Here is a 13080-nt window from a genome sequence, read left to right as displayed (position 1 = left end):
CGCAACCCCTTCCCCTAGCCCCGTCCGCTTATTTCGTCACATCGCACTAGGGCCCCGGAAGGCGTCAAGCCCCGCCCACCGCTCCCTGCTATTGGCCAGTCCGCAATAGCGCCATCTCGCCCTAGCACCGCCGATTGGCCCGGAGCGGCTGGGGCACCGGGCGCGCGGCGCTTGCAAGAGGACAGAGGGAGCCGTTCATTAGCATAAGCCCCGCCCCTCCTCCTTGTACTCCTGGCTCCTTGGTTGCGAGCCGTCAAGTCCGTAGCCTAGCAGCGGCGGCCTCCCGGGGAGAGGGAGCGCGGGAGGGCTGGCTCCATCCTCGTCAGCCTGGGCGAGGACCGGCTCGGGCGCGGGGAGAGGGGCTTGGCCGGAACCCACCGAGGGGCAGGGGAGTCACAGCCCAGCGCGGGTCCATTGCCGGGCGCCCCGTGCCGGGGAGCAGCCTATTGGGATCGCGCCTGCTGGGGGCTTCTGGTGAGGGCGAGGAGAGACCGGCCGGAGGATTTCTGAAGGGCTGCACCAGCGGATTTATTTCGCCTCTGGATTTCGGGGAGGAGCCCGTGTTCAACATGAGATTTAATAAGATCTGATAGTTAACGAGAAGGGTCTCCCCGTCTTACAAATCCCCTCCTGTGGCTACCGCCAGAAGCCTCATTTCAGGCCACATGTAAATAATATGTTGGTCTAATTATTTTTGTGCGGGAGAGCACCTGCTGTTGGAGAAAAGAGACTGTGACCCCCAAAGGAGACATAGCAACAACCGCCCCACCCCCCACCCCCGCAGCAATGAATTTGACACTCGTGAACATCAGGTGGCAATAGCTGAGGCCAATGTTGTAGTCAGTTTGTAGAATTTAAATCATTTGAGCTGCTGTAAATCTCCCTCTGATGGTTTAAGAGATTTGTAGTGAATTCATACCGCTTTTTGGAGCATCCTTGTCTCTGGGCTGCCATGCCCCAGTAAAGCTGCAGTTGTTACCTTTTGCAGGGCTTTGTGAGAGAGTCTTGCTTCCCTGTTACCACATATATATTTTAAAGAGGATATTTTGTATTTTTATGATTTTTATAGCTTGTGCAAAATCCCTTTTTCAGAGAACTTCAATCACTGCACAAGTGTTAAAAGGAACCACTGGCGACAGTTACTTGCTCTTGTCATAATGTGGACTTTTCTGGGCATCGCCTCCTTCATCTATGTGTATAAGAAATGTGGAGACTTGATGACTTATGTCAACAAAGAGGTGCTGCTGACTATGTTGGTGTTTTTCTCTCTTGGTTTGTTCCTGTCTTATCGGTATCGTTCTGGGTGGCTAAAACAACAGCAGTGGGGGCAGCAGAAACAGTCCCACTTTGGGATGCTCTGTAGTGCTCTCTCAGCTTTGCCACTCATTGGTTTTTTCTGGGCCAAATCCACCCCTGGATCTCCACAGGCAGAGCAAACCAAATCCAGAAAGGTAAGTTCAGTTCAAACCTGGGAAATAGAATGGAGTCCTTTCACTGTTGTTTTTATATTAGGGCTCCTCTGTCAGTTTGAGGGGAAAAGCACCTAATGAAGGTTGGAGAGGATTTATCTTTGTGGTCCCCACCTAGGGATTTGTTAGATTTTTATTTTGGTTTTGAGTGACAAACTCATAGATGGAGCCTGTTTAATCAAGACACTAGGGTCTCAGGTTTCAAATTAAGTTTAAAGGTAAACCTTTTGCGAAATCTCCGTTATTAAGTTGATTTGCAGTTTCTGTGTTTGTGTAATTTCCAGTAAAGTATTTTTCCCACATGGGAAACATCTTAAATTGTTAGTGCTGTGACATACATCAGCTTTCAGCATCTCTACATTTGAAAGAAAAACATTTATCTGGCAGACTAGAAAAAAAAATTGCAGATACATCTGATGAAATCCATAGATTTCTATAGATAATGGTAATAGTAATGAAATATCACATGTATAGGGCTTTACACTTTCAAAGGCTTTTAGAACATTGGGCAGAATCTCTGAAGCAGACTGCCAGCTTTTCCTTGTCTGCCAATGGTATGATAGCGGAAAGCTTTAGTTTGTGGAAGGAGCTCAGTAGGAGCCCCACTAGTGTCTCAAGCAGATGTACAGATTCAGTGCATCCTTTGGACCCCCTTCCATATGCACTTTGGAGCAGAGCTGACTCTGTCTGATCCCCTGCACTAGAGATTGTGACCTCGTGCTGCTGCAGCAATTCTCCTGGGACTTTCAGCTACTGTATTGTTTCTTATAAAGACTATACCCTGAGCCCCAGTTAATTTATTTTATATTTACTTCCCAGATTTTATAATCATTTAAAGTAGCTATAAACATGGCACCCTGTTACCTAACAATCCTGTTTCCCTTCTAGGTAGTTGTACTGATACAACCTAGCTTTTACTACAGTAAGCACTGCAGAGCTGTGTCAAAATGAGCTGGATTCCATTCTACTTTGTACACCATTGAAAGCTGTCATTAAAATTCTGACTGTAGAGTGTTTATTGCTGGGAGTGATGTAAATAGCAGAAAATACTTGAGATTTGGAAAATTGCAGGTACAGACTGCAGCTCTGGTAGTCAACAAATATTTTGCAGGTTTGCTAAGTGAGTTGTTGACAGAGAATAAATAAGAAACTCTACTATCACATTTGTCATTTTTGTGCAATGTGAGGTATAATTGATTGGTAATTGCCAGGAAGGACTGGAACCTATTAGGCCTTTTCCATACACAAGAGAAATTGATTAACCAGCATATATATAATTTGATGAATGACAGTACTTTGGGTTTCAATTGTAAGCAATATAAATAGTCAAATGATAACTTTATATGCTGTGCTATCTAACACTTTTCATGATAAAACTCTGTTTTCAGTTATTTATAACTTTGCCAAATTGTAACTGTTTGGGCTGAAATTTTCCATTTTGGGTGCCTGCCTTGGGGTATTTGTTTGTTTTTTTTGAGGGGAGATTTCAGCTAAAATGGTTCAGCCATTCTCAGAACAAGGTTGCGCAGAAATGCATTTTAACCATGTTAAAAGAAATTCTTTCAACTTTTGAGAGGTTCTAGTGCGTCTGCTTTGCAGAAATTTGGCAGGGCGGTTGCCTTTGTGTCAGGAACATACTTTTTGCCATCCCTGTGAACATTCTCCCAAATCTGACTACTTTTATAATTGGCCTCAGAAAAATCCCTGTTTCCAGACCAGTACTGTCCTGCCATCCATGGCCCTAATATGCTCAGGACCCACTCCTGCAAACCCTTTATACTGAGCTTAATGCCTACTAGCATGAACATGACACTTATTACTGTTGAGTACCCCCATTGAATTCCAGTGGGACTACTCACATCACTAGGCTCAATAATAATGGTTTGCAGGATTAGGGGAGTTGATATTCAAACCTAGATTTAGAAAAAAACTGACTAATTTTTAAAGCCAAAAGATAATTCACAATCATTCAATTTTTATATTATATTGTCTATTATTATTATTAAAGAGTATAAATGCTAGATATGTCACTTGCATTTTTGTTGGTCTTAATTTCTACATAGGGTAAAAGAGGGGTAAACTCAAACACTGTGACAGAGACTGCTACAAATACAATATTAGCTCCTCGTTCTGATCCAGAGGTTATCATCGTGGGTTCAGGTGTACTTGGTTCTGCTTTGGCTGCAGTGCTGTCACGGGACGGAAGAAATGTGACAGTAGTAGAGAGGGATCTGAAGGAACCTGACAGGATAGTTGGAGAATTGTTACAACCTGGAGGATATAATGCTCTTAAGGAACTGGGTCTTGAAGGTAAGTAAATCTTAAAACTCAGATATTTTGTTGCAAAGGTATTTACTTGACAAGGACAAAAACACCTTGTGTCAAACAAAATCATGCTTACAAAGAAAATTAAAAAATACAAGATATTCTGGATATATTTGGATTAAAGCTGCTTGTTCTTATGTTTCCTGTCCACCATTTTGAAAATGTCCCCTTCTGTGCTGTATGCATGTAATCGTATGCTAAAGAAATAGAATATTCTTGGTGTAGAGGTCAGTTTTTACAGACTAGGGCATATTCCCTGTTGTTCTTTATTCTTTCACTAATATATTGGGATTTGTTTTCCAGATTCAGTGGAAGATCTTGATGCTCACATAGTAAATGGTTACATAATTCATAATCTAGAGAGCAAGTCAGAGGTTGAAATTCCTTATCCAAACTCTGCAGATGGTCTGGTGGAGAGTGGAAGAGCATTTCATCATGGGCGCTTCATCATGGGTCTCCGAAGGGCAGCCATGGCAGAACCCAAGTAAGACAGCTGGCTTAAAATTTTAATCAACATAGTATAACAATTTTAGGTCCTGTTCCTGCATCAGGATCCAATAGCACAGTTCCCTGCACCTCTGAGATGCTCCATTCACTTCAGTGGAACTCTGCAAGGGTTCAGAGGTCTGCACTAGACAATCCTGATGCAGGAACTGAGCGTTAATCATTTTTTTTGCTTCAATATGCACATAACATATTTTTGTAGATGTTTATAAGAGGTATATTAATTACATCATAATCAGCTAAAAGAGCATGTAAGTAAGCAACTGTGCATTGGTCTTTGGGACATAATTTGGTCTTGGATTTAAACATTGGGCGGAGACAAAATATTGGACCACATGAAGGAGTATCCCAAGTCTCAGAGGTTAATTCTTCACTTGCATCTGTTGTAGTCGTTTATATCTCTGCAAAGCGGTTGTAAAACACTAACACTCATCAGTAGTGTGCTGTCTATGTATGCAACGCTTGCACTGCATGCCACAGAATTACAAAATGTGGTCCAACTGGCAGTCTGTGCGGCGGATCTTGTCCCACGGGTTGATTCTGATTCACTGGGGAAACAGGCCTGTAATGCATAGTGTATACTTTAATAAATTGGGTCAAAATGAGCCCTTCAGCAAATGGTAGTAACTTGAATGGAGTTGTACTTGTGTACACCAGTGCTTATCTGAGCTATTTGCCAAAAACAGCCATACTCTATCAGTGAATAATGCACAGAACTACCTGGATTGATCAGAGAAGCAAGTGGTAGAGATGACTCACTTCATGATCAGGAATTGTAAATACATGGAGTTATTCAGGAATAGCCACTGTGCTTTAAATTCACACTCCACCTTGATCTTCATTAACTTTCAAGTATAGAAATGTTGATCTTCCTGCTGACATGATTCGTGATGCTGGAAATGAAGCTTGCCTTAGCAAGAATGAGGATGATCACGATCTTCTTTTCTCTACTCCTCCACCTTTTCCAATACTACATATAAAAGTAAAATTTTTGTAAAAGAGCGATGAACACCTCCAGTAGTTTTGGTATTCTAGAGTCTTGAAGGCAGCCCCTTCTTCCCTAAAAACATTTGTAACAAACTTCTTTATATGATCACTGCCTTTATGTAAGAGGGGTGTCAAGAAACCTAAATGTTAAAGGAAAGTAAGGTTTTATTGCTTTATCATGCAACATACCACAATAAGCTATATATTTTTTAAAATAAGTACACAGGTATGTATGAATCTTTGTTCTTTACTGAAAACCTGTTTGTTTCCATTAAATCTATTAGATTGAATGAATTAATTATTTTGAAATTTAAAATATCAACCCTGCAATACTGCTAAGGTTGGTGCAAGCTGAGGTGATCTGCTGCATTTGTGATCATTATGAAAGTTTAAGCTGCCTGGGCATACCTTTAATTTCAGTGGGATTTGGGCACCTAACTCTTCTTAAAATCCTTGAAAATTCTGTTATATCTGCTTTACACATTTTTCTAGCAGAAATTTAGAAAAGCTAATATTTGTAACGAGTTCATTTCTTCCTTTCGTGGTTCATTTTGAATATCTTCCACCTCTCCATGTACCAGGATAGGGAAAGTTGAATATTTAATTATAATTGGGAGATTTCAAACATTTGTAATTTTGAGTGTCATGGAGTCTTACTTTTTCTCTCAGAATTCTTAAAAAATGTGTCATGAGGAGTGAAAGATTAGTGTCATTACAAGTGAATATATTCTTTTAACATGTACTAAGCAATAAGTATTTATTTTCAGATGAATACAAGTAACATTATACACAGGGTAAAGGGATGGTCCTTTATCAATATTATTACTGTTTATTTGTTTAGTTCTAACAATGTGCTTAGTGCTTCACTAGACTCAAAGATAGACACTCCCTGCCATAGGCGCCAACTTTCTCCAGCACCGGTGGGTGCTTGCACACCCCCCCCCCGCCTCTTTCCCCTGGCCCTGCCCCGACTCCACCCCTTTCCCTGCCCCTGGCCATGCCCCCATTCCAACCCCACTCCCAAAGTCCCTGCCCTAACTCCGCCCCCTCCCTGCCCATATTGGATTCCTTCCCCAAATCCCCGGCCCCGCCTCTTCCCCTAGTGCATCGCGTTCCCCCTCCCTCCCCGCCCCGCGAATCAGCTGTTTTGCAGAGCAAGCACTGGGAGGGAGGGGGGAGAAGCAGGACGCAGCGGCGCTTGCGGAGGAGGCGGAGGTAAACTGGAGTGGGGGCGCGGGGCGGGGAGCTGCTGGTGAGTGCTCAGCACCCACCAATTTTTTTCCATGGGTGCTCCAGTCCTGGAGCACCCACGGAGTCAGCGCCTATGCTCCCTACCCTGAATAGTTTAACCTAAAAGACAGAGCCTGTAATTGAATCTGTGTAGGTGGATCCTTGCACCCATGTGAAATCCCTCTGACAATTCAGTTGTTGGCAATTCACTTGAGGAGCTCCTTTTACAGTCATAAGGATTTATTTTAATAGATTTATGAACAACAGACGAGACCAAGTCATGCAAATATGTATTAATTTTGGTAAAGTATACACCTTTATTTTGATGATAAAACTAAAAGTATATTTACAGTGTAATATTGTTAAAGAAAATGGTTTTGAAAATCTTTTTCTAGGAAATAAAATTTATTTTAGTAATTTTATTAAATGATGAAAGGAAAAAAAAGCCAGACTTTTTTTTTTATCTTCCTAATCTGAAACTCTAACCCCATGAAAATGTGGTGTTTTTTCCCCTTTCTTCCCCCATATTTATAAGGAGCATACAGTTATGTGTGAGATAATGGAGGAGGAAAGCCGTGTGGTAACATAGCGATCTGGCCTACACCTTGTCTACACAAGCATTCAAATTGAAATTGAGTGATTATGTAAAAGGAACATAATCAAAACCTATTAAAATCTCTCTTTAAAGAGAGGAAATATTGATTAAGTCCAGGCTGTGGTAGTTGCACTTTCTGACTAAGTGTACTTGATCAGCGGTCTGTCACTGTCATGCATCCATTGAGGGGGAACTGGCTTTACACATCTGGCTTTACAAAAATTGTGGGAGAGAAGAGACAGCATAATTAAAAATGGGGGATATATGGCTTTTGGTGTTCTCAGGATGCATAATAGCTAGTCAGTCATGGACAGCCACGACTACGACCCTAGCTCACCTCTGCAGTTAGGACATCATCTGGATGGTCTGGTTAGGCCCCTCTCCTTCACTGGTCTTTCTCAGGCTGAGGAGAGCTGGATGGGCCATCTCATCTCTTGCGGGTGCCATGCAGTGTAGCTGGTTTTAGGATGTGGCGAAAAACCAAGAGGAAGAAGATAGTAGGGATCAGAAAGAGACACACGAGGGAGGGGAAGACAGAGCAGGATCTCACAGGTATCAGGCTGGGGTCCTTGCTGGTGCAGCAGTGATTGTCAGGTGTTCCCACTGGTGTGTCAAGGTCTGTGCGTCACGATAAAAATCCTTCTGCTGCAGCCACGGTAGTGGCGATAGTCATCCTTCCTCCCCCATCTCTTTTTGTAGGGCCCCAAAAATGGATGATGGATAGAATAGCTCATCCCCCTCATTATTTTGTCCACCAGGTAGGCCTAATTTCTGGTCCTACATGCCTCTTTTTTGGCACTCATGATCTTAACACAGTCCTTGGGTGGTATCGGGATCTCTTTGTTTAAATTAATTCAGTCTTTCTGTCTCCTCCTTACATCTTTTCTTAAACAATTTTATGTAACGGGTCATTGTAGCAATTCATGAATCTTTACTCATTTTTTCCACAAGTTAGGCTAACCACTAAAGTAGGCCTCTTAGGCCCCAATTATTCCAACAGTGAAAAAATCACAACCCCTGGCTGACTTAGCTATGCCTGAAAACCATCTAATGTAGATACAACTATACCAACAGAACAGTGCTCCTGTTGGCTTAGCTAATGTCATAGTGTGGCTATGCTGTCAATAGAACTCTTTATGGCAGTTTACACCGCGTACACTAGGGGGTTCTGCCTGCATAGCTATAGAGGCCAAGGCTCTGTAGTGTAGACCAGGGGTTCTCAACCTTTTTCTTTCCAAGTCTCTTCCCCACCCCCCCTAAAAACTCCACAGCCCACCTGTGTCACAATAACTGGTTTTCTGGATATAAAAACCAGGACCGGCATTAGGGGGTAGCAAGCAGGACAGTTGGCTGGGGCTCATGCTGTAGGGGCCCTTGCAAAGCTACATTGCTCAGGCTTCGGCTTCAGCCTCAAGTGGTGGGACGCAGGGCCTGGGCTTCAACTCCACATGGCAGGACTTCCTGTCCTAGGCCCCAGCGACTCTGCTGCTAGCCCTTCTTGGTGACCCTCCTGAAACCTGCTCGCGGCTCCCCAGGGGGCCTTGGACCCCTGATTGAGAACCACTGGTTTAGCAAGCCCACAGATCCCAATCTTGTAAAGACTTCCATGTATATTTTATGTGATAGACTATGAAGTCAATGGGACTAATCACAGTGTATAAAGTTAAGCCCATGTGGATGTCTTCGCAGGATCAGGGCCATAGCGTTCAGTGACACTTGGTCTTGGCCATTGATTTCAAGAAAATAGGAACTGTTTAGTACTGTGTCTGAAAATAGGCAGAACAATTTTATATGTGTAAGTGAATGCTTTTTATATGCAGTAATGTTATCATGAACAACTTGCATTCTCTATGTCATAAGTCAGTTTGAAACTATGGCCCTAAATATCCTTTTATTTTTTCCTGTATTTTTAAAAGTTCTGGTTTATTTCAGCACAAAATTCATTGAAGGGACTGTGTTACAACTGCTCGAGGAAGATGACTGTGTGGTGGGTGTTCAGTATAAGGATAAAGAAACTGGAGATATTAAGGTGAGACAACAGATTTTACTGTTCTTTGTGTTTAACTGTTGTGTTGTATGGTCACAGATACAGCATGTAAGAAGATTTGGATATTTCAGAACATTAAATAAATGTGCATCAAGCATTGGAAAAATAAAGGGAGGTTTTGTGGCCATGTGGATAGAGGGCTGGACTGGGTCATGGTTTCAGTTTCTGGTTCTGCCACTGGCCTGCTGGGTGATCTTTGCCAAGTCACTTCTCTCTCTGTGCCTCTATTTCCCAATCTGTAAAGTGGGAATACATGGTGATTTGTAAAGCATTTTGATCTATCAGTGAAAAGTGCTACATACAGGCGAGGTATTTTTATTCTTTTAAACAAGGAAGTAGTGACTTCCACATATGGCAATACAGGATAGTACATTACATTAAGAAATTTGTACAGTCTCTTTATTTGGAAAAAAAAACCAGTTTCGGTCACTTTCTAGTGCTGAAGATTTTCTTTTTCTTCAAATACAATCCATTTAACATTCCTGCAGTTTCAATTTCAGAAAATCATTGATGTATTTTCAAACTGTATTGTACATTTTATTATGGGATTTTTGTGCTTTACAACTTTTTCAGTTTTTCAGCTCTTTGCTGTAGAGGATTTTAAATGTGGTCCACTGGACTGGGAGTCACTCTACCTCTCTAAGCCTACAGGGGGATAAGAATATTTAACTTTTAAGTGTTTTAGTATCTACAGATGGAAATTGTTATATATCTACATTGTTTGTTTATTAATAGCCCCAAACCTCTTCTACAGAGAGATATCACTCACTCACTCCCTCTCTCCCTCCCTCCCTCTGATCTTCTATTAGGAGGCACTATGTTCCCCATAGAGAAAAGGCTACCGGGGTTGCCACTAAATCTGGTGGATATCAGGAGACTATGGCTGTCTGCGTGGAAGTCCTGTTGGTCTCTGCATAGGTTCTGGCTTCCCATGTAAAACCTTTCTGCCCTTTGGGTGCATAAATTTACTGTAGCTGCCACAGCTTTCTGCAGCTGCCCCAAGTAATTTTCAGAGGTCATAAAAATGTTAATGCAGCTCCAATCCATCTCTCTTTTTTTTGGACTAATTTCCAGGGGTCCAGATAGTGGGTGATGTGCCTGTTTCTGGCCCACCCGTTTCTCCCTTTGGCCTGCCCAGTCTGTGCTCTCTCCAGCGTAAACCATCTCTGGTAGCTGAGTTCCACTTCTCTGTGGGAGGGTGGAGACTAGAACCTAGATGGAATCCTCCATGCACAGATCTAGGGGGTATGAGCTGGTTCATTATACATAGTAAAAGAAGACATTCCTATGCAATAATAAAATATACAATAGTATTAGCCTGGTTATTGGTCTACTTTATAGACCAATAAACCTTTGAAATGGATTCGTCTGAGGGTTAGCCCTCAAAGTAAAGCTTATTCAAGCTGTGAGGTAGGCAACCTGAAGTCTGGTGGTGAAGGAAGCTCCATGCTCTTTCTTTCCCCACTTGTTAGTTTAATAGATTTGTAATATGTAAAAATGGACCTTCATTATCTTTGCCTGAATATCAGGCTGGTCAGAAATTCAAAAACACATTCCTTTGTACTTCGTTTACCAACTCTCCTTGAGAGTTTTAATTATTTTTTAATTATCGTTCCAGCAGATGTCCATAACTCTTAATACACCTTGTGTACATACAACACCCAAGAATATTAATGATCAGTGAGTTTTCAAATGATACCTCACAGGGCGTATTTTGTACAAAGATTATTACAGTAGTGTGTAGGGTCTGAATACAGGGATGCTTAGTGTCACAGTCACTCTCCCATGATTATTTTAACCTCAAAACCAGTAAGTGGTTGAAAAATATAGGGCTTGGGGTGGTTTGTTGATATTAAATTATGTGGTATCCTAAAGCAAGTAGGAGATTCTACGTAACTCATTTTGATAGCTTGCCAGTGATTTGGTCAGTAATTGTAGAATTAAATAAAAGTGGTGGTGGTGTGTTATCTATCTCATCTTATTTTTTGTTTGTTCCTTTAAAAGAAAAATGAATTGAGGAACCTCAGCAGAAATCTTTTATTTATTTATCGGTGTGTTACTGTTGTAAAAGATGTTCCATTTTTGTTTTGCTTATTTATTTATATATAGACTTTCAGATTCTTCAATAAAAAATAAATTAAATATCGAGAAGCATTTTCCTGTATAAGCTCATCATCTTCTTAAATTGCTCATAATGTCTCAAAGTTCTTAAGGGGTTGAACTCTTCCCTACTTTCTCTCATTCCAAAAGTGATTTATTGTGTTTTTTCCCTTTAAAATTGAGATAAATTAATTCAGCTAATTATATCTTAATATCAGATCTAAAATTATATAGGCTCAACATATCAATAAAAAGATACTTTATCCTTTTTATTTTTTTGAGATAAATATCATATTTTGATGTTGCAGGAATTACATGCGCCTCTGACTGTTGTTGCTGATGGACTTTTCTCCAAGTTTAGGAAAAATTTGATCTCCAACAAAGTTTCTGTTTCATCCCATTTTGTTGGCTGCATTTTGAAAGTAAGGACCTTGTATGTATAGTACAGGAAGACAGATGACTAATAGCTGATGTATATTTTCTCTCCAAATTCAACCATATCTGCCAGTAGCTGTAATGAGAGTTATGTATATGAAATGAGAATTTATCCTTATGGAAGACATTTAGAAAACCTATGCTTTATTATTTTTTGTTATTTAGCAAGTACTAACAGCAGTCTCTTGAATTATACCGTATTATTAAATGGCTTCCAAAGCATCTATTAGAAGAACAACATGATTTTAAATATTTTAACAGGAGTTCCATTAACTTCTTTTTCATTTTGGCTTTGGGAATTATTGGACCATGGTAAGAGTAGTGACATTAAAATTGGATTGTGTGTTTTTACTCTTAAATTACTGGATTTGTCTACATGAAAAGTTTAGTGCACTGCAACCCAAGTGTGACTCTCTAGCTCTAGCTTGCTGCGCATTAACTGGCTATGTGGGCCCTGTTACTGAGCACTAAAAGTTCTGTAGTGCGCTTTGATGCACTCTCATTTTAAACGTACTGCAGAACTTTTAGTGCACAGGAGCAGGGTCCACATGGCCAGTTAGTGTGTGGCAAGCTAGTGTGCTGTAGATTCACACCTTGGGTTGCCAGGCATTAACTTTCTGTGTGGACAATCACACTGATGTATACCCAGACTTAACACTATTTTTTATCTGGGGATATTATAGGTGTAATGTCAAATATAATACACGAGGTACAAATTCATACCAGCCCAAACTTTCAAAGTTCTCAAAACGTTACCCCTATTGAAGTCCGTGATAAATTTTTCATTGAGTTCAGTGAAAGAAGGTTTGGGCCCATAGTCCATACTGAGGACTAGTGCCCTTACTTGGTTTGGGAAAAAAAACCACCCTGGTTTTTATTTAACAATATTAAAACCAGTCATGGGGTAAAAATAAGTCAGGGGCCAGCAACCTCTGGCACGCAGCTCGCCAGGGTAAGCACCCTGGCGGGCCGGGCCAGTTTGTTTATCTGCCACGTCGGCAGGTTCAGTGGACCGCAGCTCCCACTGGCTGCGGTTCGCCGTCCCAAGCCAATACGGGAGGCCAGAAGCTGCGGCCAGCACATCCCTCGGCCCGCGGCGCTTCTTGCCGCACCCATTGGCCTGGGATGGCGAACCGCGGCCAGTGGAAGCCGCGATCCGCTGAAACTGCCAACGCGGCAGTAAACAAACTGGCCCGGCCTGCCAGGGTGTTTACCTTGGTGAGCGGCGTGCCAGAGGTTCCTGAACTCTCATATAAGTAGTCCCATTGACTACTCACATGTTTAATATTAAATACATACTTAAGTGCTTTGCTGAATTGGTGCCTATATGGAGTAGAAAGCGTAATTACACCTATTGGCATTTTGTCTCCTCTCTTTTGTTCATTTAA

General features: G+C 41.6%; 1 protein-coding gene across 1 annotated transcript in view; it reads left to right on the top strand.

Moving 5' to 3' along the window:
- Positions 1-231: 231 nt before the first annotated feature.
- The window catches only part of SQLE (squalene epoxidase), a 30305-nt gene continuing 17456 nt past the window's right edge, over positions 232-13080 (top strand). The window contains exons 1-6 of the mRNA XM_045007599.1: positions 232-474; positions 1093-1451; positions 3533-3779; positions 4098-4278; positions 9043-9139; positions 11566-11679. Coding sequence (XP_044863534.1) covers positions 1158-1451; positions 3533-3779; positions 4098-4278; positions 9043-9139; positions 11566-11679 — 933 coding nt within the window. The 5' untranslated portion in view covers positions 232-474; positions 1093-1157. The remainder of the gene's footprint in view (positions 475-1092; positions 1452-3532; positions 3780-4097; positions 4279-9042; positions 9140-11565; positions 11680-13080) is intronic.

Source organism: Mauremys mutica, chromosome 2 (genome assembly GCF_020497125.1).
Source record: "Mauremys mutica isolate MM-2020 ecotype Southern chromosome 2, ASM2049712v1, whole genome shotgun sequence".
NCBI classification, from domain to species: Eukaryota; Metazoa; Chordata; order Testudines; family Geoemydidae; genus Mauremys; species Mauremys mutica.
The sequence above is the reverse complement of the archived record's forward strand: the minus strand, read 5'-3'. Positions and strand labels throughout refer to the sequence as shown.